At 52.5% G+C, this 19,969-nt stretch overlaps 1 protein-coding gene across 1 annotated transcript in view; it reads left to right on the top strand.

Moving 5' to 3' along the window:
* The window catches only part of HASPIN (histone H3 associated protein kinase), a 79,032-nt gene that overhangs the window by 34,183 nt on the left and 24,880 nt on the right, over positions 1 to 19,969 (top strand). The window contains exons 4-7 of the mRNA XM_075583825.1: positions 3,654 to 4,514; positions 4,548 to 5,213; positions 5,619 to 5,814; positions 6,090 to 6,196. Of these exons, the coding sequence (XP_075439940.1) occupies positions 3,654 to 4,514; positions 4,548 to 5,213; positions 5,619 to 5,814; positions 6,090 to 6,196 (1,830 nt within the window). The remainder of the gene's footprint in view (positions 1 to 3,653; positions 4,515 to 4,547; positions 5,214 to 5,618; positions 5,815 to 6,089; positions 6,197 to 19,969) is intronic.

Raw genomic sequence — 19,969 nt, 5'->3', positions numbered from 1 at the left:
GTAACGTGTTTGGATAGAGGGGGTTTGAGGTAGGTTGGGGTTATGTAACGTGTTTGGATAGAGGGGTTTTGAGGATGGTTGGGGTTATGTAACGTGTTTGGATAGAGGGGTTTTGAGGTAGGTTGGGGTTATGTAACGTGTTTGGATAGAGGGGTTTTGAGGTAGGTTGGGGTTATGTAACGTGTTTGGATAGAGGGGGTTTGAGGTAGGTTGGGGTTATGTAACGTGTTTGGATAGAGGGGTTTTGAGGTAGGTTGGGGTTATGTAACGTGTTTGGATAGAGGGGTTTTGAGGTAGGTTGGGGTTATGTAACGTGTTTGGATAGAGGGGTTTTGAGGTTGGTTGGGGTTATGTAACGTGTTTGGATAGAGGGGTTTTGAGGTAGGTTGGGGTTATGTAACGTGTTTGGATAGAGGGGTTTTGAGGTAGGTTGGGGTTATGCAACGTGTTTGGATAGAGGGGTTTTGAGGTAGGTTGGGGTTATGTAACGTGTTTGGATAGAGGGGTTTTGAGGTAGGTTGGGGTTATGCAACGTGTTTGGATAGAAAGGTTTTGAGGTAGGTTTGGGTTATGTTACGTGTTTGGATAGAGGGGTTTTGAGGTAGGTTGGGGTTATACAACGTGTTTGGATAGAGGGGTTTTGAGGTAGGTTTGGGTTATGTTACGTGTTTGGATAGAGGGGTTTTGAGGTAGGTTGGGGTTATACAACGTGTTTGGATAGAGGGGTTTTGAGGTTGGTTGGGGTTATGTAACGTGTTTGGATAGAGGGGTTTTGAAGTAGGTTGGGGTTATGCAACGTGTTTGGATAGAGGGGTTTTGAGGTAGGTTTGGGTTATGTAACGTGTTTGGATAGAGGGGTTTTGAGGTAGGTTTGGGTTATGCTACGTGTTTGGATAGAGAGGGTTTGAGGTAGGTTGGGGTTATGTAACGTGTTTGGATAGAGGGGTTTTGAGGTAGGTTGGGGTTATGTAACGTGTTTGGATAGAGGGGTTTTGAGGTAGGTTGGGGTTATGTAACGTGTTTGGATAGAGGGGTTTTGAGGTAGGTTGGGGTTATGTAACGTGTTTGGATAGAGGGGGTTTGAGGTAGGTTGGGGTTATGTAACGTGTTTGGATAGAGGGGTTTTGGGATAGGTTGGGGTTATGTAACGTGTTTGGATAGAGGGGTTTTGAGGTAGGTTGGGGTTATGTAACGTGTTTGGATAGAGGGGTTTTGAGGTAGGTTGGGGTTATGTAACGTTTTTGGATAGAGGGGTTTTGAGGTTGGTTGAGGTTATGTAACGTGTTTGGATAGAGGGGTTTTGAGGTAGGTTGGGGTTATGTAACGTGTTTGGATAGAGGGGTTTTGAGGTAGGTTGGGGTTATGCAACGTGTTTGGATAGAGGGGTTTTGAGGTTGGTTGGGGTTATGTAACGTGTTTGGATAGAGGGGTTTTGAGGTAGGTTGGGGTTATGTAACGTGTTTGGATAGAGGGGTTTTGAGGTAGGTTGGGGTTATGTAACGTGTTTGGATAGAGGGGTTTTGAGGTAGGTTGGGGTTATGTAACGTGTTTGGATAGAGGGGTTTTGAGGTAGGTTGGGGTTATGCAACGTGTTTGGATAGAGGGGTTTTGAGGTAGGTTTGGGTTATGTTACGTGTTTGGATAGAGGGGTTTTGAGGTAGGTTGGGGTTATACAACGTGTTTGGATAGAGGGGTTTTGAGGTAGGTTTGGGTTATGTAACGTGTTTGTATAGAGGGGTTTTGAGGTAGGTTGGGGTTATACAACATGTTTGGATAGAGGGGTTTTGAGGTAGGTTGGGGTTATGCAACGTGTTTGGATAGAGGGGTTTTGAGGTAGGTTTGGGTTATGTTACGTGTTTGGATAGAGGGGTTTTGAGGTAGGTTGGGGTTATACAACGTGTTTGGATAGAGGGGTTTTGAGGTAGGTTTGGGTTATGTAACGTGTTTGTATAGAGGGGTTTTGAGGTAGGTTGGGGTTATACAACATGTTTGGATAGAGGGGTTTTGAGGTAGGTTGGGGTTATGCAACATGTTTGGATAGAGGGGTTTTGAGGTAGGTTTGGGTTATGCTACGTGTTTGGATAGAGGGGTTTTGAGGTAGGTTGGGGTTATGCAACGTGTTTGGCTTCATGGGTTTTGAGGTAGGTTGGGGTTATGTAACGTGTTTGGATAGGGGTTTTGAGGTAGGTTGGGGTTATGTCACGTGTTTGGATAGAGGGGTTTTGAGGTAGGTTGGGGTTATGTAACGTGTTTGGATAGAGGGGTTTTGAGGTAGGGTGGGGTTATGTAACGTGTTTGGATAGAGGGGTTTTGAGGTTGGTTGGGGTTATGTAACGTGTTTGGATAGAGGGGTTTGAGGTAGGTTGGGGTTATGTAACGTGTTTGGATAGAGGGGTTTTGAGGTTGGTTGGGGTTATGTAACGTGTTTGGATAGAGGGGTTTTGAGGTAGGTTGGGGTTATGTAACGTGTTTGGATAGAGGGGTTTTGAGGTAGGTTTGGGTTATGTTACGTGTTTGGATAGAGGGGTTTTGAGGTAGGTTGGGGTTATACAACGTGTTTGGATAGAGGGGTTTTGAGGTTGGTTGGGGTTATGTAACGTGTTTGGATAGAGGGGTTTTGAGGTAGGTTGGGGTTATGCAACGTGTTTGGATAGAGGGGTTTTGAGGTAGGTTTGGATTATGCTACGTGTTTGGATAGAGGGGTTTTGAGGTAGGTTTTGGTTATGTAACGTGTTTGGATAGAGGGGGTTTGAGGTAGGTTGGGGTTATGTAACGTGTTTGGATAGAGGGGTTTTGAGTTAGGTTGGGGTTATGTAACGTGTTTGGATAGAGGGGTTTTGAGGTTGGTTGGGGTTATGTAACGTGTTTGGATAGAGGGGTTTTGAGGTCGGTTGGGGTTATGTAACGTGTTTGGATAGAGGGGTTTTGAGGTCGGTTGGGGTTATGTAACGTGTTTGGATAGAGGGGTTTTGAGGTAGGTTGGGGTTATGTAACGTGTTTGGATAGAGGGGTTTTGGGGTAGGTTGGGGTTATGTAACGTGTTTGGATAGAGGGGTTTTGAGGTAGGTTGGGGTTATGTAACGTGTTTGGATAGAGGGGTTTTGAGGTAGGTTGGGGTTATGTAACGTGTTTTGATAGAGGGGTTTTGAGGTAGGTTGGGGTTATGTAACGTGTTTGGATAGAGGGGTTTTGAGGTAGGTTGGGGTTATGTAACGTGTTTGGATAGAGGGGTTTTGAGGTAGGTTGGGGTTATGTAACGTGTTTGGATAGAGGGGTTTTGAGGTAGGTTGGGGTTATGTAACGTGTTTGGATAGAGGGGTTTTGAGATAGGTTGGGGTTATGTAACGTGTTTGGATAGAGGGTTTTAGGTTGGTTGGGGTTATGTAACGTGTTTGGATAGAGGGGTTTTGAGGTAGGTTGAGGTTTATCGGGAGGTTTTTTGGGGGGGTCTCCCTGTCGGTTTCGGTCATGTTTTATCTGTGGAGTGCAGTGTATCATGTTCCTGCTCTTTACTGACGTGTAGAAGTAGCACTGTGTTTGTAATGTGTTGAGTTGATGGGATCTGAGGTGTTTCAGACACTCGTGTATGAGGCACAGATACAGTATAAATAGGTTTAATTCTCACTGGATGTCCGCTGATTTCCCCCCTGCAGGTACATTTCACTCCCATGTCTCCTGACTCTGCCTGTGACTTTGTTACCTGCGCCCAGTCACTGAGGAAGAGGCGCAAGGTGTGTGGAAATCCCAGCCTCATCCAGAACTCCAGCGCTGACACGGTCCACAGCCCTGTGAACAAAGCCCCCCTGCTCTCTAGCACCCCCTCTGTGCTGCTGGGATCCCGGCCGAGCACAAACACCTCCGTAATCCAACTGTCCTTCTGCGAGGGCCTGGAGGAGAGTGTGGTGAGGAGCTGCACTCAGAGGCCTGGGACTGAGGAAGAGGCGAGGCCTCACACAGGGAGCAGGCAGGAGCCATTACCGGAGAGTGCAGAGAGCAGAGGAAGGGACTCTAGCAGGGTGACACGCAGTCTGCGATCTGTCAATAATATACATGGTAGAGATGATGGTGACAATGACAGGGTGGCAGGCTTTCTACCCTTGAGCCCACCGTTGGTGCTAAAAGAAGACACAATGGGCTTGAGACCCCTGACCGGAGTGAAGAGATACAAGATTATCGTGTCCCAGAGAGCCGCAACGTCTCCTCCTTGTTACCTTTTGCCGTCTCTTTCTCCTGTTGCGCTGTCACCATCCACATCTCAGTCCGTCATATGTATCTCTGAGGGGTCCTACAGCCAGAGCCACCAGTTGTCACCGCAGTGCCATGTACAGGACAAGAACAGTGTGTTCTGCACCAGCTCAGAGCTCTTCTCTGACTTAAAAGGAGAGACCGCACAAGAGGTAAATGAGGAGGTGTACAGAGACCAGAGCAGTGATGAGACCCCAAGAGAGAGCATTAGGAGAGTTGAGAAGCCATCGGAGACCCCAATAGATAGTATAAGAGGGGCAGGTGCTCAGGTTCTGTTGGGGGCTGTCCTTAGTGGTCCTCAGGGTGTGTCTTTGGGGGGTGTCTCTCCAGACCCGGGAAGCTCCTGGAGGGTCAGGAGGATGCAGCCAATGGTTTGTTTGGACTCTGGCTCAGTGAGTAAACACCTTCAGAAGAGCAGAGTGTCCATCACACAGTCAGCAGGTAACCAGGGGATAGAGCCCCAGCCCGGGGAATGTAACCAGAGGATAGAGCCCCAGCCCGGGGAATGTAATGAGGGTAAAGAGCCCCAGCCCAGGGCAGGTAACCAGGTGGAGGAGCCCCAGCCCGGGGCAGGTACCCAGGTGGAGGAGCCCCAGCCTGCAACGGTCTCCTGGCTTAGGACCATGCAGCCAGTGGTTTATCTGGACTCCAGCTTAGTGAGTAAATTACTTCCGAAGAAGAGCAGAGAATCTGCGGCGACCAGGGGGATAGAGACTCTCCCGCTAGTTACAGGCAGTGCTGCTCCAGCGGTGCACACAGGAGCCAGGACCCCAGACTTGGCTTGCCCCAGGAAAAAGACCACACGTGGTGCTGCCCCCCTGCAGGAGGCAGTGGGCACCGGGAGGAAAGTCTGTATCAGCGGATTCAGCGCCAAGAGATGGGGGAACCGCCCCCAAAATGCAACCAAGCCTCAGCAACATATCTCCTTCCGAGGAGACTGTGAGACATCTGTGCAGAGGCGGAAGCAGGTGAGGGGGAGTACAGGAGGGCCCCTGGGTGGGGGGGCGAGAGCACAGGAGAGCTCCTGGGGGGGAGGAGGAGTAGGAAAATGGGGATGTGGAGTACGGGGGGGAGGGAAGCACAGGAGGGCTCTTGGGGGGTGGAGTAAGGAAATGGGGAAGAATAGTATGTGTGGGGGAGCGAAGCAAAGGAGGGCTCTTGGGGGGGAAGGAGAGTACTGGGGGGAGGGAAGCACAGGAGGGCTCTTGGGGGGGGAAGGAGAGTACTGGGGGAGGAAAGCACAGGAGGGCTCTTGGGGGGGGGGAAGGAGAGTACTGGGGGGAGGGAAGCACAGGAGGGCTTGTGTAGGGGGAGTAGAAGCGTTTTCTGGAGAGCAGCGTGGAATTTCATGCCTCTGTTTTTCTCTCTCTCAGGATGTCTCTGGCTGCAGCGCTCTCTCGCACTCTCTATTGCTCTCTAACTCCCTCCTGGCCTCCTCGTTCATGGATTCCTCCGCAGTCCTGAACCTGAGTCTGTCCCCGGGAACGCTCACCCTGCGAGACCCCCGGAGAGGGGGACAGTGCTGGGCTCGCATCCGTGCTGCTCTGTCTCTGCACCGCAAAAAGAAAGGTCAGAAGAGGAGGGGGGTGGGGGGGTCTCTTCTCTTTTCTGCCACCGCAGGTAATGAATGTTTGCTCGCCCTCCTACACCCTCCCCCTGTCCTCGTGTGACCGTCCCCCTCCTCCCCCCTGTCCTCGCGTGACCATCCCCCTCGTCCCCCCTGTCCTCGTGTGACTGTCCCCCTCCTCTTCCATGTCATCGCGCGACCGCCCTTCCTAATTCTCCCCTGCCTCCATTCCCTCTTCCCCACCCCTCTCTTACCCCCGCTCTCCTCTCTCCCTCAGTGGAAGCGGGCCTGCAGTCTGTCCGTCCGGCGAATAGAAGCAATCGCTTGGGTTTCCCATCTCCTCTGAGTCTCAACTTATCTCTGGCCTCACAGCGTTCATCACTGGTAATAACCTCCACCCCTCCCCACTCCGCCCCCTCTACACCTCGCCCTCCTCACCTCGCCCTCCCCACTCCCAACTCCCCCCTCTCTCCCTCCCCCCTCTTACTTTCCCCCCCTCTCACTCCCCTCTCCCCTCTCTCCCTTCTCCCGTCCCTCTCTCCCTTCTCCCTCCCCACTCCGCCCCCTCTCCACCTCGCCCTCCTCACCTCCCCCACCTCGCCCTCGCTCCTCCACCTCCCCCTCACACCCTCGATCCTGCACCTCGTCCTGTGTTAAGTGTTCTTTCTCCCTCCCCTTTCCTCCCCCCGCGGCCTGTGAGGATTGTGCTCGCTCTCTCCCCAGATCTTGCTCTCTCCCCTCTTCTCCCCCGTGGCCTCTGTTGATCAGTGCTCTTCTCAACCCCTCCCCCCCAGCTCCTGCTCTCTCCCCTCTTCTCCCCCGTGGCCTCTGTTGATCCGTGCTCTTCTCACCCCCTCCCCCCCAGCTCCTGCTCTCTCCCCTCTTCTCCCCCGTGGCCTCTGTTGATCAGTGCTCTTCTCACCCCCTCCCCCCCCAGCTCCTGCTCTCTCCCCTCTTCTCCCCCGTGGCCTCTGTTGATCCGTGCTCTTCTCACCCTCTCCCCCCCAGCTCCTGCTCTCTCCCCTCTTCTCCCCCGTGGCCTCTGTTGATCAGTGCTCTTCTCACCCCCTCCCCCCCCCAGCTCCTGCTCTCTCCCCTCTTCTCCCCCGTGGCCTCTGTTGATCAGTGCTCTTCTCACCCCCCCCCCCAGCTCCTGCTCTCTCACCTCTTCTCCCCCGTGGCCTCTGTTGATCAGTGCTCTTCTCACCCCCCCCCCCCAGCTCCTGCTCTCTCACCTCTTCTCCCCGTGGCCTCTGTTGATCAGTGCTCTTCTCACCCCCCCCCCAGCTCCTGCTCTCTCACCTCTTCTCCCCCGTGGCCTCTGTTGATCAGTGCTCTTCTCACCCCCTCCCCCCCAGCTCCTGCTCTCTCCCCTCTTCTCCCCCGTGGCCTCTGTTGATCAGTGCTCTTCTCACCCCCTCCCCCCCAGCTCCTGCTCTCTCCCCTCTTCTCCCCCGTGGCCTCTGTTGATCAGTGCTCTTCTCACCCCCTCCCCCCCAGCTCCTGCTCTCTCCCCTCTTCTCCCCCGTGGCCTCTGTTGATCAGTGCTCTTCTCACCCCCCCCCCCCAGCTCCTGCTCTCTCCCCTCTTCTCCCCCGTGGCCTCTGTTGATCAGTGCTCTTCTCACCCCCCCCCCAGCTCCTGCTCTCTCCCCTCTTCTCCCCCGTGACCTCTGTTGATCAGTGCTCTTCTCACCCCCTCCCCCCCAGCTCCTGCTCTCTCACCTCTTCTCCCCCGTGGCCTCTGTTGATCAGTGCTCTTCTCACCCCCTCCCCCCCAGCTCCTGCTCTCTCCCCTCTTCTCCCCCGTGGCCTCTGTTGATCAGTGCTCTTCTCACCCCCTCCCCCCCAGCTCCTGCTCTCTCCCCTCTTCTCCCCCGTGGCCTCTGTTGATCAGTGCTCTTCTCACCCCCTCCCCCCCAGCTCCTGCTCTCTCCCCTCTTCTCCCCCGTGGCCTCTGTTGATCAGTGCTCTTCTCACCCCCTCCCCCCCCAGCTCCTGCTCTCTCCCCTCTTCTCCCCCGTGACCTCTGTTGATCAGTGCTCTTCTCACCCCCTCCCCCCCAGCTCCTGCTCTCTCCCCTCTTCTCCCCCGTGGCCTCTGTTGATCAGTGCTCTTCTCACCCCCTCCCCCCCAGCTCCTGCTCTCTCCCCTCTTCTCCCCCGTGGCCTCTGTTGATCAGTGCTCTTCTCACCCCCTCCCCCCCAGCTCCTGCTCTCTCCTCTCATGGCCCCCCGGGGATCTCAGTGTCACGGGAGGCCAGGGTTATTAACACCTTTTATACCGGGATCATATGATTGAGCAAGACAAGGCGGTAAAATAAATTGTAATTTATTCCACGAAAAGACGTACACAATGTGTCACAATTTGCAATGAAAACACACTTGCTGGGATCTGGGCTAACGAACGAAACATTCCTAGAACGAAATGTTAACAAACGACGTCTGTACGAGTCCTTTCCAATGACCGGGAGGTTCTCACAAACGTCCTGGAACTCCACCTCGGCGCAGTCCCAGCCACGCTCGCTATGTCCCGTTCTCAAAACTTTGCCCCTGAAAAGCAGGACTTAGACAATGTCTCGCCTTGAAATCCCTGAAGCCGGCTCGCGTCTATTTCTCTCAGAGCATCTTTTTCGTATCTTGATTTTGCTTCTGATGGTTTTCCGCTTAGAATCTGCTGTCCTGATTGGCTGCAAGGTTTCTTATAGGTTTTGGAGTCCCATTCACAAACCACTACAGCCAATCAGCGCGTGGAAATTTCCCTGCCAGCCTATCACATATTTGCCGGTATTCTGATGCCGGGTGCGTACCTTTTCCAATGCTGCTAAGGGGCATACGCCAACCTGGCACCTCTGCCTCTTAGCATATTGAGGCCCTTCCCCACCCCCGCTGTCTCAGGCTCCGCAGAGTCTGGGGCAGGGCAAATGGTTGCCGGATAGCCCTTTGTTAGACCCGGACATGGGTACTAAAGTATAACTACAGTGCTCCTCCTGTTCTAACACCTTGGCATTCCTGAGGCTTTCAACTCCGGGACCTGAGCAGACTCGGTGGCACCAAGCTTGGTGGGATTCTGGTCTCTCGGAACCCCGGACTTGGAAATCCCACATTTCATATACAGGTTATATGTACATATACCTATTAAACATAAACCTTTAATAAAATATACTTCTCCCCTGTATCTTGTGCTAAAAATGTCTATGTCCCCTTTCTGGTGTCAGGGATGGAATAAGATGATATACTTTCTACTCTTACTAGCCTCATCCCGGCCACACTGTAGAAACCTGACTTTAGACTTTACACACAAATAAAATCCTCACAGCTTTATCACATAGCTGGAGCACCCCCTTAACCCCTACACCCGGGTCAGGGTGACTGGGCATGAACTGGGCATCCCCCCTTATGCTGGGGATACCATGATCCCCTTTGCCCCATTTTTACCTTTCTGGTCTGTGCGGAAGCAGGGAACCCTGGCGGTTGTAAGGAATCGGGTTACATGTCCTTTGTGACGTGTTCCCTCCTTACCTGCCGCTGCTGCCTCTGTTCCTGCTCATGCGCGCACCCCTTCTCTCATTACAGAGCGTGCGCACACCTGCAGTTCTTCTACCTACTGCACAGAACCTGGCCCCGCCCCCCGCACGCGTCGTGCATCTGTCCCGCGCGGCGCGCACACGCGATGACGTGCAACGATCCCCAGCTGCGTGGCAAGTTCTCCCATGCCTGCCTTGTTCTCCTGCAGCCTATCCCAGCCTCCGCTGGGGCCGCGTCTCCACCCCCTGCCCCCATTACTCTGACCTGTCTGTAAATACTTCTTGCTTCCTCCCATGCTTTGCTCAGCATAATCCTACGTAGCCTCGTGAAGCTCACTTCTGTTGTGCAGTGCTCTAGTTTCGTTTGCAGTTAACCTCTTGTGTACCGACTCGGCTTGTTTGTGGACCCTTCTGGATTTTGGATTTTGGCATACCAATCCTAGGACCTGGCAAGCATACCGCATCTCCTACACTCTCCAACCCAGACCCAGCTGCGCAAGACTATCCGCTTCCAGGTACGCCTCCGCTGCTGCGGGTGTGTGGTGTTATACCGTCCCCCCTCAGTGCTGGGGTCTTGTTTGTGGGCAGCGCGAGCGTTACAGTATGCTGAGCCCAACAAACATAGACCCCCCTGAGGTGGGCCCAGCTCTGTCCCCCATTACCGAGCATCTCCAGCTTTTCGACAACCAAGTCACCTCCTTGGCCCAAAAGATCGCCACAATTTCGTTCCATCAGCCTCACTCGTATTCTCAGACCATGACCGGAGCCCAATATACCTCTGGAGCGACGGCTCCCTACTCCCAATCGCTATGCTGGTGACCCACATGGGTGCCGCGGGTTCTTAAACCAATGTGACATTCAATTTGAATTAACCCCTTCTTGCTGTCCGTTGCCTCTGATTTCAGAACTTTTTGACCTCTTGCAAGGCGCTACCATTTTCTCAAAGCTTGACCTCCGTGGGGCCTATAATCTTATTGGCATTCAACAAGGAGATGAATGGAAGACGGCCTTCAATACTTGTGACGGCCATTACGAGTATTTAGTTATGCCCTTCGGACTCTGTAATGCACCTGCGGTTTTCCAGGAGTTCGTGAATGAGGTGTTTCGTGATGTCCTTAATGCTTTCATCATTGTGTACCTTGGTGACATTCTCATCTTTTCTAAGTCCCTTTCTGAACATATTCATTACACTAAGATAGTCCTCTCTCGTCTTCGCAAGAACCATCTCTATGCCAAGATGGAGAAGTGTATGGTCCACCAGACCTCTCTCTACCTCTTTCTTAGGGTACATAATTTCTGATGCCGGGTTCGCTATGGATCCTGATGAACTTAAGTCCGTAGATTGGCCCCAACCCACTTCTCTCAAGGCAATTCAGCGGTTCCTTGGTTTCGACAATTATTACCGTAAATGTATCCGTAATGTCTCCGCCACTGTGGCTGCCATTACTGCCCTGACCAAGAAAGGAGCGGATCCCTCTTCTTGTTCCCCCCCAAGCATGCCTGGCCTTCGACTCTTTCAAGAAGGCATTTTTTTCCGCCCCAATCTTACGTCATCCAGACACTACTCTCCCTTTCACTTTGGAAGTAGACGCCTGGGATATCGGAGCAGGAGTCATTCTCTCTCAGAGGAGCTTGTCACGGTAGCTTATGACAAGATATAATGAACACCAAATATCTGGGTTGAACTGAACGAGGCTTAGATATAATAAAATATATTTATTCCTTAAAAAGGTGAACACAGCAATATAGTACAATTAACAGGCAAGAAGGTAACACTTACTTAGGGTTGGGGAATGGAGAAGTATCAGCTAGCAATTCTCCAGCAATCCGGTGACATTCCAGGTGGAATCAGAAGCACAACTAAAAACTGTAGGGTTGACACAGTTTATATACCTGTGTAACCCTATTCTTAACATTGAATGCAGGCTATTGGTGAACAATTACCTGTATCCAATCCCTAACGTGGAGACACAGATTAACCCATGCCCCCCAGCTAATTAGCCCATGTGTACTGGGACTCTGAGGGTCTTATTTCTGTAGCCCCATAATTAAATCAGGGTCGACGACCAGTCTACCAAATGAAGTATCTGGTAGGATCTGCATTGTTTGTAGGTGTAGACATAACACTTACAAACCACTCCAGTTTGATGATTCTCCGCCCTCAGGTAACAATTAGAGTGGCAGAGTCTGTTGATTAGTACTTGGTTCCTAGTGTAAACAATCAGGGCAGTTAACTTTTGATCACAGTGCCTATGCTCAATCATCCGGCTGCCCTTCATGACCTATTAGCAGTGTTCGACAAACCTATACATTTGCTCGCCACGGGCGAGTGGATTTAACCCCCGGGCGAGTAAATATTGGCCCAAGCAGCACACGTTTGGTACTAGGTGGCGAGTAGATTTTTTTGTGTGGCGAGTAGATTTTTTGGTGATTTGTCAACCACTGCCTATTAGCATAGCAGATGGAGTCTGCATTTTCAGAGCAGATCCAAAATACCATACATATACACTTTAATATCTACACATATTAATAAGTTCCATTCTGGTGGGCTCAGTGGGTCGAAATTTGCCAGTTTTTAATGCCTACAGTGACTCCACATATTGGCCACATTTCAACTCTCTGCGACCTCCAGAACTGGAGATACAGAAATGCACTTTAAAACATTAAAATACAGGATTATAATGAAACATGGGAACAGGGGAACATACAGTTTCCTGACATGACAAGGTGTAAGCCATATTCCTTGACCGCAGTCCAGTTAACCCCTTGCCTCCCTGGTGAGGTCAGGGGGTGGCCATATGGGGTACAACCCCTTTAATACCGGGCCAACCCCCCTCTCCCTCTACAGCGATCTCCTCAGGATAAGTTGCACCCCTGCGGGTTCTCCTCTAAGAAATTGACATACTGAATAAGATATTGGAGTCTCAAACACTCATTCCTGAGGGTATGGAGGCGCCTGAGGGATGCTTATATGCTGCTCCACTATTCCACTGGAAAATCCTCGAGTGGGGTCACTCCTCTAAATCTGCCGGTCACCCAGGTACCAAGAGAACTTTGGATCTAATCAGACGCACGTTTTGGCGGCCAAACATGCTGAAGGACATTAAAGAATTCATCAGTTCCATCACTAGATAAAATTCAGAACATGATTTGGTTTGTTTGCCAGATGGAAAAGTTGACGAGTTTGGTTAAAGACACACGCCCAAATTTCCAAAAGGTCTGGCTGCCTTGGTTGGCGCAGACAGATATCCAGGGGGTGAGCAATGCCACCATATGGCTCTAATAGGTTCAGGTGAGTTCTCCTTTGAGCGGAGTTTAACGGCAGTGGGAGATATGGGTGACAGCAGTAGCCCCCCCCCCCACGTAGACGAAGAAGGCAGGAACCCCCTCACCCTAGGTTGCAGGGATATTTGGAAGAACGAATACAGGAAAAGGCTGCCTCCGTGACCTCTCCCCCATACCCTTCCCCTTTTTTTTTTCTCCTATCGTTTTCTCCCTTCCCCTGTCTGTTATATGTTGTATGTCCGGGAATCTCCCCACGGCGTGATAATCGTGGTATGACTATTTGGAAGAACCAGAAACGTGTAAAATTACGATATGTTGTTATGCCGTTTACTTAAAACTCAATAAAATGAAAGTAAAAAAATAAATAAAAAATAATTCATCAGTTCCTGTTCCACCTGTGCCTGAAACAAGTCCGCTCGCGACAAGCCGTCTGGTCTTCGTCGCCCTTTGCCTATCCCGGATCATCCTTGGACGCACCTTTCTATGGACTTCATTGTCGAACTCCCACACTCTAACGGTATGAATACCATCCTCGTCATTGTAAATAGATTTTCGAAGCAAGCTCATTTTATACCACTTAAAGGTCTCCCTAATTCTGCTACCCTAGCAGACATTTTTGTGAAGGAAATCTGCCGTATCCACGGAGTACCAATTTCCATTGTTTCCGACCGCGGATCAGTTTGTCTCGAAGTTTTGGTGCGCCTTCGCCCAAAGACTGCATATTTCACTTCTTTTTTTTCCTCTGGATACCATCCACAAACCAATGGTCAGAGAGAACGAATCAATCTCTTGAGCAATACCTGAGGTGTTTCATTTCCAACTCGCAAGATAACTGGGTAGATCTACTCGCATGGGCTGAATTCGCTCACAACTCCCTTAGGAACGAGTCCACCCAGGAGTCGCCCTTCTTTATAAACCATGGCTTTCACCCAGCTCGTCTTCCTATCTCATCCAATCTCTCTGGAGTCCCGGCAGCAGACTCCAGGGTAAATTTTCTTCAAAACTCTTGGATAAAAATTCAAAAAACTCTCCAGGAGGCAGTCTTCAGACAGAAGGGACAGGCGGATCGTCACCGTCAAAGGGCGTCCAGATATAGGCCAGTAGACAAGGTATGGCTATCTTCAAGGAATATAAGGTTGAAGACGCCTACGATGAAACTGGCTCCAAGATTCCTGGGGCCCTTTAGCATTTTGGAACGGGTCAACCCTGTGGCGTATCGCCTCCAACTGCCTCCATCGATGAAGATCCCTTCAGTTTTTCACGTCTCTTTATTGAAACCAGTAGTTCGGAGCTTTCAGTTCCCTGATGTCGCGCCTAGACCATCTCCGGTCATGGTTCAGGGACAGGAAGAGTTCGAGATCCAGTTGGTTATTGATTCCAGATACTCCAGAGGAGTCTAATTCCTGGTGCATTGGAAGGGTTTCGGACCCGAAGAACGCTCCTGGGTACCACTTCACCAGATCCATGCTCCCGGCTTACTAAGGCGGTCCCACGCTAGGTTCCCACGTAAGCCGTAAAGGGCCGATCCTCGGGGGGGGGGGGGGGTACTGTAAGGAATCGGGGAACACTTTCTTTGCGACGTGTTCCCTCCTTACCTGCTGCTGCTTCCTCTGTTCCTGCCCATGTGCGCTCCCCCTCTCTCATTACAGAGCGCACCCACAGCTCTTCTAGCTGCCACACGGAACCTGGCCCCGCCCCTGAACGCCTCACAAGCGATTGACATGCAGCGATCCCCAGCTGCGTGGCAAGTTCTCCCATGCCTGCCTTCTGGGGCTGCGCCTCCGCTCCGCCCCCTGTCCGCATTGGTCTGCCCTGTCTGTAAATACTTCCTGCTTCCTCCCATGCTTTGCTCAGCATAATCCTACGTAGCCTCGTGAAGCTCACTTCTGTTGTGCAGTGCTCTAGTTTCGTTTCCTCTTGTGTACCGACTCGGCTTGTTTGTGGACTCTTCTGGATTTTGGACGTTGGCATACCCTTGACTACTGCAATCTCTCCTACCCTTGAACACGGCATACGGACTCGGACTACTCTACTCTCATACGGCATACGGACTCGGACTACGCTGCTCTCTACTATCACAGACCACGGCTTACGGACCCCTACTATCCTGCTCTCTCCAATCCAAGGACACGGCAAGTATACCGCATCTCCTACACTCTCCAACCCAGACCCGGCTACGCAAGACTATCCGCCTTCCTGTCGCGCCTCCGCTGCTGCGGGTGTGTGGTGTTATACCTTCCCACCTCAGGGCCGGGGTCTTGTCTTGTTTGTGGGCAGCTCAAGCGTTAGTGGTGAGTCGTAAGAACGTTTCCAGGGTAGGATTTTAACCGGAGCACTGTGCTTCGATGTATCCTAGAATCTTACCGGATTCACGGGTACATCTTTGGGGTATCCTGTAACTCGAGGACCCCTCTACATACAGTGGTGTGAAAAAGAAAGTACTCCCTCTTTGAATTCTATGGTGTTACATATCAGGGCATAATAACAATCATCTGTTCCTTAGCAGGTCTAAAAATTTGGTAAATACAACCTCAGATGAACAACAACACATGACATATTACAGCGTGTGTGTGTGTACATGACATATTACACCGTGTGTGTGTGTGTACATGACATATTACAGTGTGTGTGTGTGTGTGTGTGTGTGTGTGTGTGTGTGTGTGTGTGTGTGTGTGTGTGTGTGTGTGTGTGTACATGACATATTACACCGTGTGGGTGTGTGTGTGTGTGTGTACATGACATATTACACGGTGTGTGTGTGTGTGTGTGTGTACATGACATATTACTGTGTGTGTGTGTGTGTGTGTGTGTGTGTGTGTGTGTGTGTGTGTGTGTGTGTGTGTACACATGACATATTACACAGTGTCATTATTTATTTAACAAATATAAAGCCAAAATGGAGAAGCCATGTGTGAAAAACTAAGTACACCCTTACTGCTTCCATAGGAATTAAGATGCTAAGTAGCAGACAGGTGTTGCTAATCAAATGCCCTTGATTAATTGATCATCAGCAAGTGTGACCACCTCTATAAAAGCAGAAGTTTTAGCAGTTTGCTGGTCTGGAGCATTCAGGTGTGTGTTAAAACAATGCCAAGGAGGAAAGACATCAGCAATGATCTTAGAGAAGCAATTGTTGCTGCCCATCAATCGGTGAAGCGTTATAAGGGCATTTCCAAACAATTTAAAGTCCATCATTCTACAATGGGAAAGATTATTCAAAAGTGGAAAACATTCAAGACAGTTGCCAATCTTCCCAGGAGTGGACGTCACAGCAAATTCACCCCAAGGTCAGACCGTGCAATGCTCAGAGAAATTGCAAAATACACAAGAGTTATTTCTCAGACTCTACAGGCCTCAGTTAGCATGTTAAATGTTAAAGTTCATGACAGTACGTACATGACATGACATACTTGAAAACGAGAGGTAACTCTCAATGTATTACTTCCTGGTAAAACATTTTATAAATAAATAAAGTACAATTAGAAAAAGACTGAACAAGTATGGTTTGTTTGGAAGGGTTGCCAGGAGAAAGCCTCTTCTCTCTGAAAAGAACATGGCAGCACGGCTTAGGTTTGCAAAGTTGCATCTGAACAAACCACAAGACACCTGGAACAATGTCCTTTGGAAAGATGAGACCAAAGTGGAGATGTTTGGCAATAATGCACAGCGCCATGTTTGGCGAAAACCAAATACAGCATATCAGCACAAACACCCCATACCAACTGTCAAGCACGGTGGTGGAGGGGGGATTGATTTGGGCTTGTTTTGCAGCCACAGGACCTGGGAACCTTGCAGTCATTGAGTCGACCATGAACTCCTCTGTATACCAAATGTGAGGCCATCTGTCTGACAGCTAAAGCTTGGCCGAAATTGGGTCATGCAACAGGACAATGATCCCAAGAACACCAGCAAATCTACAACAGAATGGCTGAAAAATAAAAGAATCAAGGTGTTGCAATGGCCTAGTCAAAGTCCAGACCTCAACCCGATTGAAATGCTGTGGCTGGACCTTAAGAGAGCTGTGTATAAACAAATGCCCACAAACCTCAATGAACTGAAGCAACGTTGTAAAGAAGAGTGGGCCAAAATTCCTCCACAACGATGTGAGAGACTGATAAAGTCATACAGAAAACGATTACTTCAAGTTATTGCTGCTAAAGGTGGTTCTACAAGCTACTGAATCATAAGGTGTACTTAGTTTTTCACACATGGCTTCTCCATTTCGGCTTTATTTTTGTAAAATAAATCATGACACGGTGTAATATGTCATACACACACACATACACGCACACTGTGTAATATGTAATGTGTTGTTGTTCATCTGAGGTTGTATTTACCTAATTTTAAGACCTGCTAAGGAACAGATGATTGTTATTATGTCCTGATATGTAAAACCATGAAATTCAGAGGGTGTACTTTCTTTTTCACACAACTGTAGCCACAATCAGACAAGACTTTCTCTGCAAAACCCACCCTGAGCCTCCCAGCCCCGCAGTCTCCCCCGTGAACCTCCCAGCCCCGCAGTCTCCCCCCTGTAACCTCCCAGCCCCGCAGTCTCCCCCCCGTAACCTCCCAGCCCCGCAGTCTCCCCCCCGTAACCTCCCAGCCCCGCAGTCTCCCCCCGTAACCTCCCAGCCCCGCAGTCTCCCCCCCGTAACCTCCCAGCCGCGCGGTCCCCACCCTGAACCTCCCAGCCCCGCAGTCTCCCCCGTGAACCTCCCAGCCCCGCGGTCTGTGCTTGCTGACACCCCATGAAAGGCGAAACACAAAAATTCTTTGTCGCATAATTTACACACAGTGACAGTAATACATACACGACAGCCAGGTCCAAGGGCTGACACTGTATGACCCCAAAACACGGATCAGGTGTAACCAAGCGGGCTTAACCTTTTATTATTGAGCCTGGTTACCCCCTCACCGTCACACTGTGCTCTCTCTCCCCTTAGCTCCTGCTATGTCTTCTCATGGCCCCCGAGATCTCAGTGCTTTCTCTCACCCCCCCCCTCCCCACAGCTCCCGCTCACTCCTCTCGCAGCCCCCGGGGATCTCCGTGCTCTCCCCTCCCCCCGGCTTCTGCTCTCTCCCCTCCCAGCCCCCGAGATCTCAGTGCTTTCTCTCCCCCTCCCACAGCTCCCGCTCACTCCTCTCGCAGCCCCCGGGGATCTCCGTGCTCTCCCCTCCCCCCGGCTTCTGCTCTCTCCCCTCCCAGCCCCCGAGATCTCAGTGCTTTCTCTCCCCCTCCCACAGCTCCCGCTCACTCCTCTCGCAGCCCCCGGGGATCTCCGTGATCTCCCCCCCGGCTTCTGCTCTCTCCCCTCCCAGCCCCAGAGGATCTCAGTGCTCTCTCTCTCTCCCCCGCAGCTCCTGCTCTCTCCCCTCCCAGCCCCAGAGGATCTCAGTGCTCTCTCTCTCCCCTCCCAGCCCCCGAGGATCTCAGTGCTCTCTCTCTCCCCTCCCAGCCCCCGAGGATCTCAGTGCTCTCTCTCTCCCCTCCCAGCCCCCGAGGATCTCAGTGCTCTCTCTCTCTCCCCCGCAGCTCCTGCTCTCTCCCAGCCCCCGAGGATCTCAGTGCTCTCTCTCTCCCCTCCCAGCCCCCGAGGATCTCAGTGCTCTCTCTCTCCCCTCCCAGCCCCCGAGGATCTCAGTGCTCTCTCTCTCCCCTCCCAGCCCCCGAGGATCTCAGTGCTCTCTCTCTCCCCCGCAGCTCCTGCTCTCTCCCAGCCCCCGAGGATCTCAGTGCTCTCTCTCTCCCCTCCCAGCCCCCGAGGATCTCAGTGCTCTCTCTCTCCCCTCCCAGCCCCAGAGGATCTCAGTGCTCTCTCTCCCCTCGCGGCCCCCGAGGATCTCAGTGCTCTCTCTCTCCCCTCCCAGCCCCCGAGGATCTCAGTGCTCTCTCTCTCCCCTCCCAGCCCCAGAGGATCTCAGTGCTCTCTCTCTCCCCTCGCGGCCCCCGAGGATCTCAGTGCTCTCTCTCTCCCCTCCCAGCCCCCGAGGATCTCAGTGCTCTCTCTCTCCCCTCCCAGCCCCCGAGGATCTCAGTGCTCTCTCTCCCGCCCAGCTCCTGCTCTCTCCCAGCCCCCGAGGATCTCAGTGCTCTCTCTCTCCCCTCCCAGCCCCCGAGGATCTCAGTGCTCTCTCTCCCGCCCAGCTCCTGCTCTCTCCCAGCCCCCGAGGATCTCAGTGCTCTCTCTCTCCCCTCCCAGCCCCAGAGGATCTCAGTGCTCTCTCTCTCCCCTCCCAGCCCCCGAGGATCTCAGTGCTCTCTCTCCCTCCCAGCCCCCGAGGATCTCAGTGCTCTCTCTTCCCTCCCAGCCCCAGAGGATCTCAGTGCTCTCTCTCTCCCCTCCCAGCCCCCGAGGATCTCAGTGCTCTCTCTCTCCCCTCCCAGCCCCCGAGGATCTCAGTGCTCTCTCTCCCGCCCAGCTCCTGCTCTCTCCCAGCCCCCGAGGATCTCAGTGCTCTCTCTCTCCCCTCCCAGCCCCAGAGGATCTCAGTGCTCTCTCTCTCCCCTCCCCGCCCCGAGGATCTCAGTGTTCTCTCTCTTCCCTCCCAGCCCCCGAGGATCTCAGTGCTCTCTCTCTCCCCCGCAGCTCCTGCTCTCTCCCCTCCCAGCCCCAGAGGATCTCAGTGCTCTCTCTCTCCCCTCGCGGCCCCCGAGGATCTCAGTGCTCTCTCTCTCCCCTCCCAGCCCCCGAGGATCTCAGTGCTCTCTCTCCCCCGCAGCTCCTGCTCTCTCCCAGCCCCCGAGGATCTCAGTGCTCTCTCTCCCCTCTCAGCCCCCGAGGATCTCAGTGCTCTCTCTCTCCCGCCCAGCTCCTGCTCTCTCCCCTCCCAGCCCCAGAGGATCTCAGTGCTCTCTCTCCCTCCCAGCTCCTGCTCTCTCCCAGCCCCCGAGGATCTCAGTGCTCTCTCTCCCTCCCAGCTCCTGCTCTCTCCCAGCCCCCGAGGATCTCAGTGCTCTCTCTCTCCCCTCCCAGCCCCCGAGGATCTCAGTGCTCTCTCTCTCTCCCGCCCAGCTCCTGCTCTCTCCCCTCCCAGCCCCAGAGGATCTCAGTGCTCTCTCTCTCCCCTCCCAGCCCCCGAGGATCTCAGTGCTCTCTCTCCCCCGCAGCTCCTGCTCTCTCCCCTCCCAGCCCCAGAGGATCTCAGTGCTCTCTCTCCCCCGCAGCTCCTGCTCTCTCCCCTCCCAGCCCCAGAGGATCTCAGTGCTCTCTCTCCCTCCCAGCTCCTGCTCTCTCCCCTCGCGGCCCCCGAGGATCTCAGTGCTCTCTCTCTCCCCTCCCAGCCCCAGAGGATCTCAGTGCTCTCTCTCCCTCCCAGCTCCTGCTCTCTCCCCTCGCGGCCCCC

This window comes from Ascaphus truei, unplaced genomic scaffold (genome assembly GCF_040206685.1).
Source record: "Ascaphus truei isolate aAscTru1 unplaced genomic scaffold, aAscTru1.hap1 HAP1_SCAFFOLD_388, whole genome shotgun sequence".
NCBI lineage: Eukaryota > Metazoa > Chordata > Amphibia > Anura > Ascaphidae > Ascaphus > Ascaphus truei.
The sequence above is the reverse complement of the archived record's forward strand: the minus strand, read 5'-3'. Positions and strand labels throughout refer to the sequence as shown.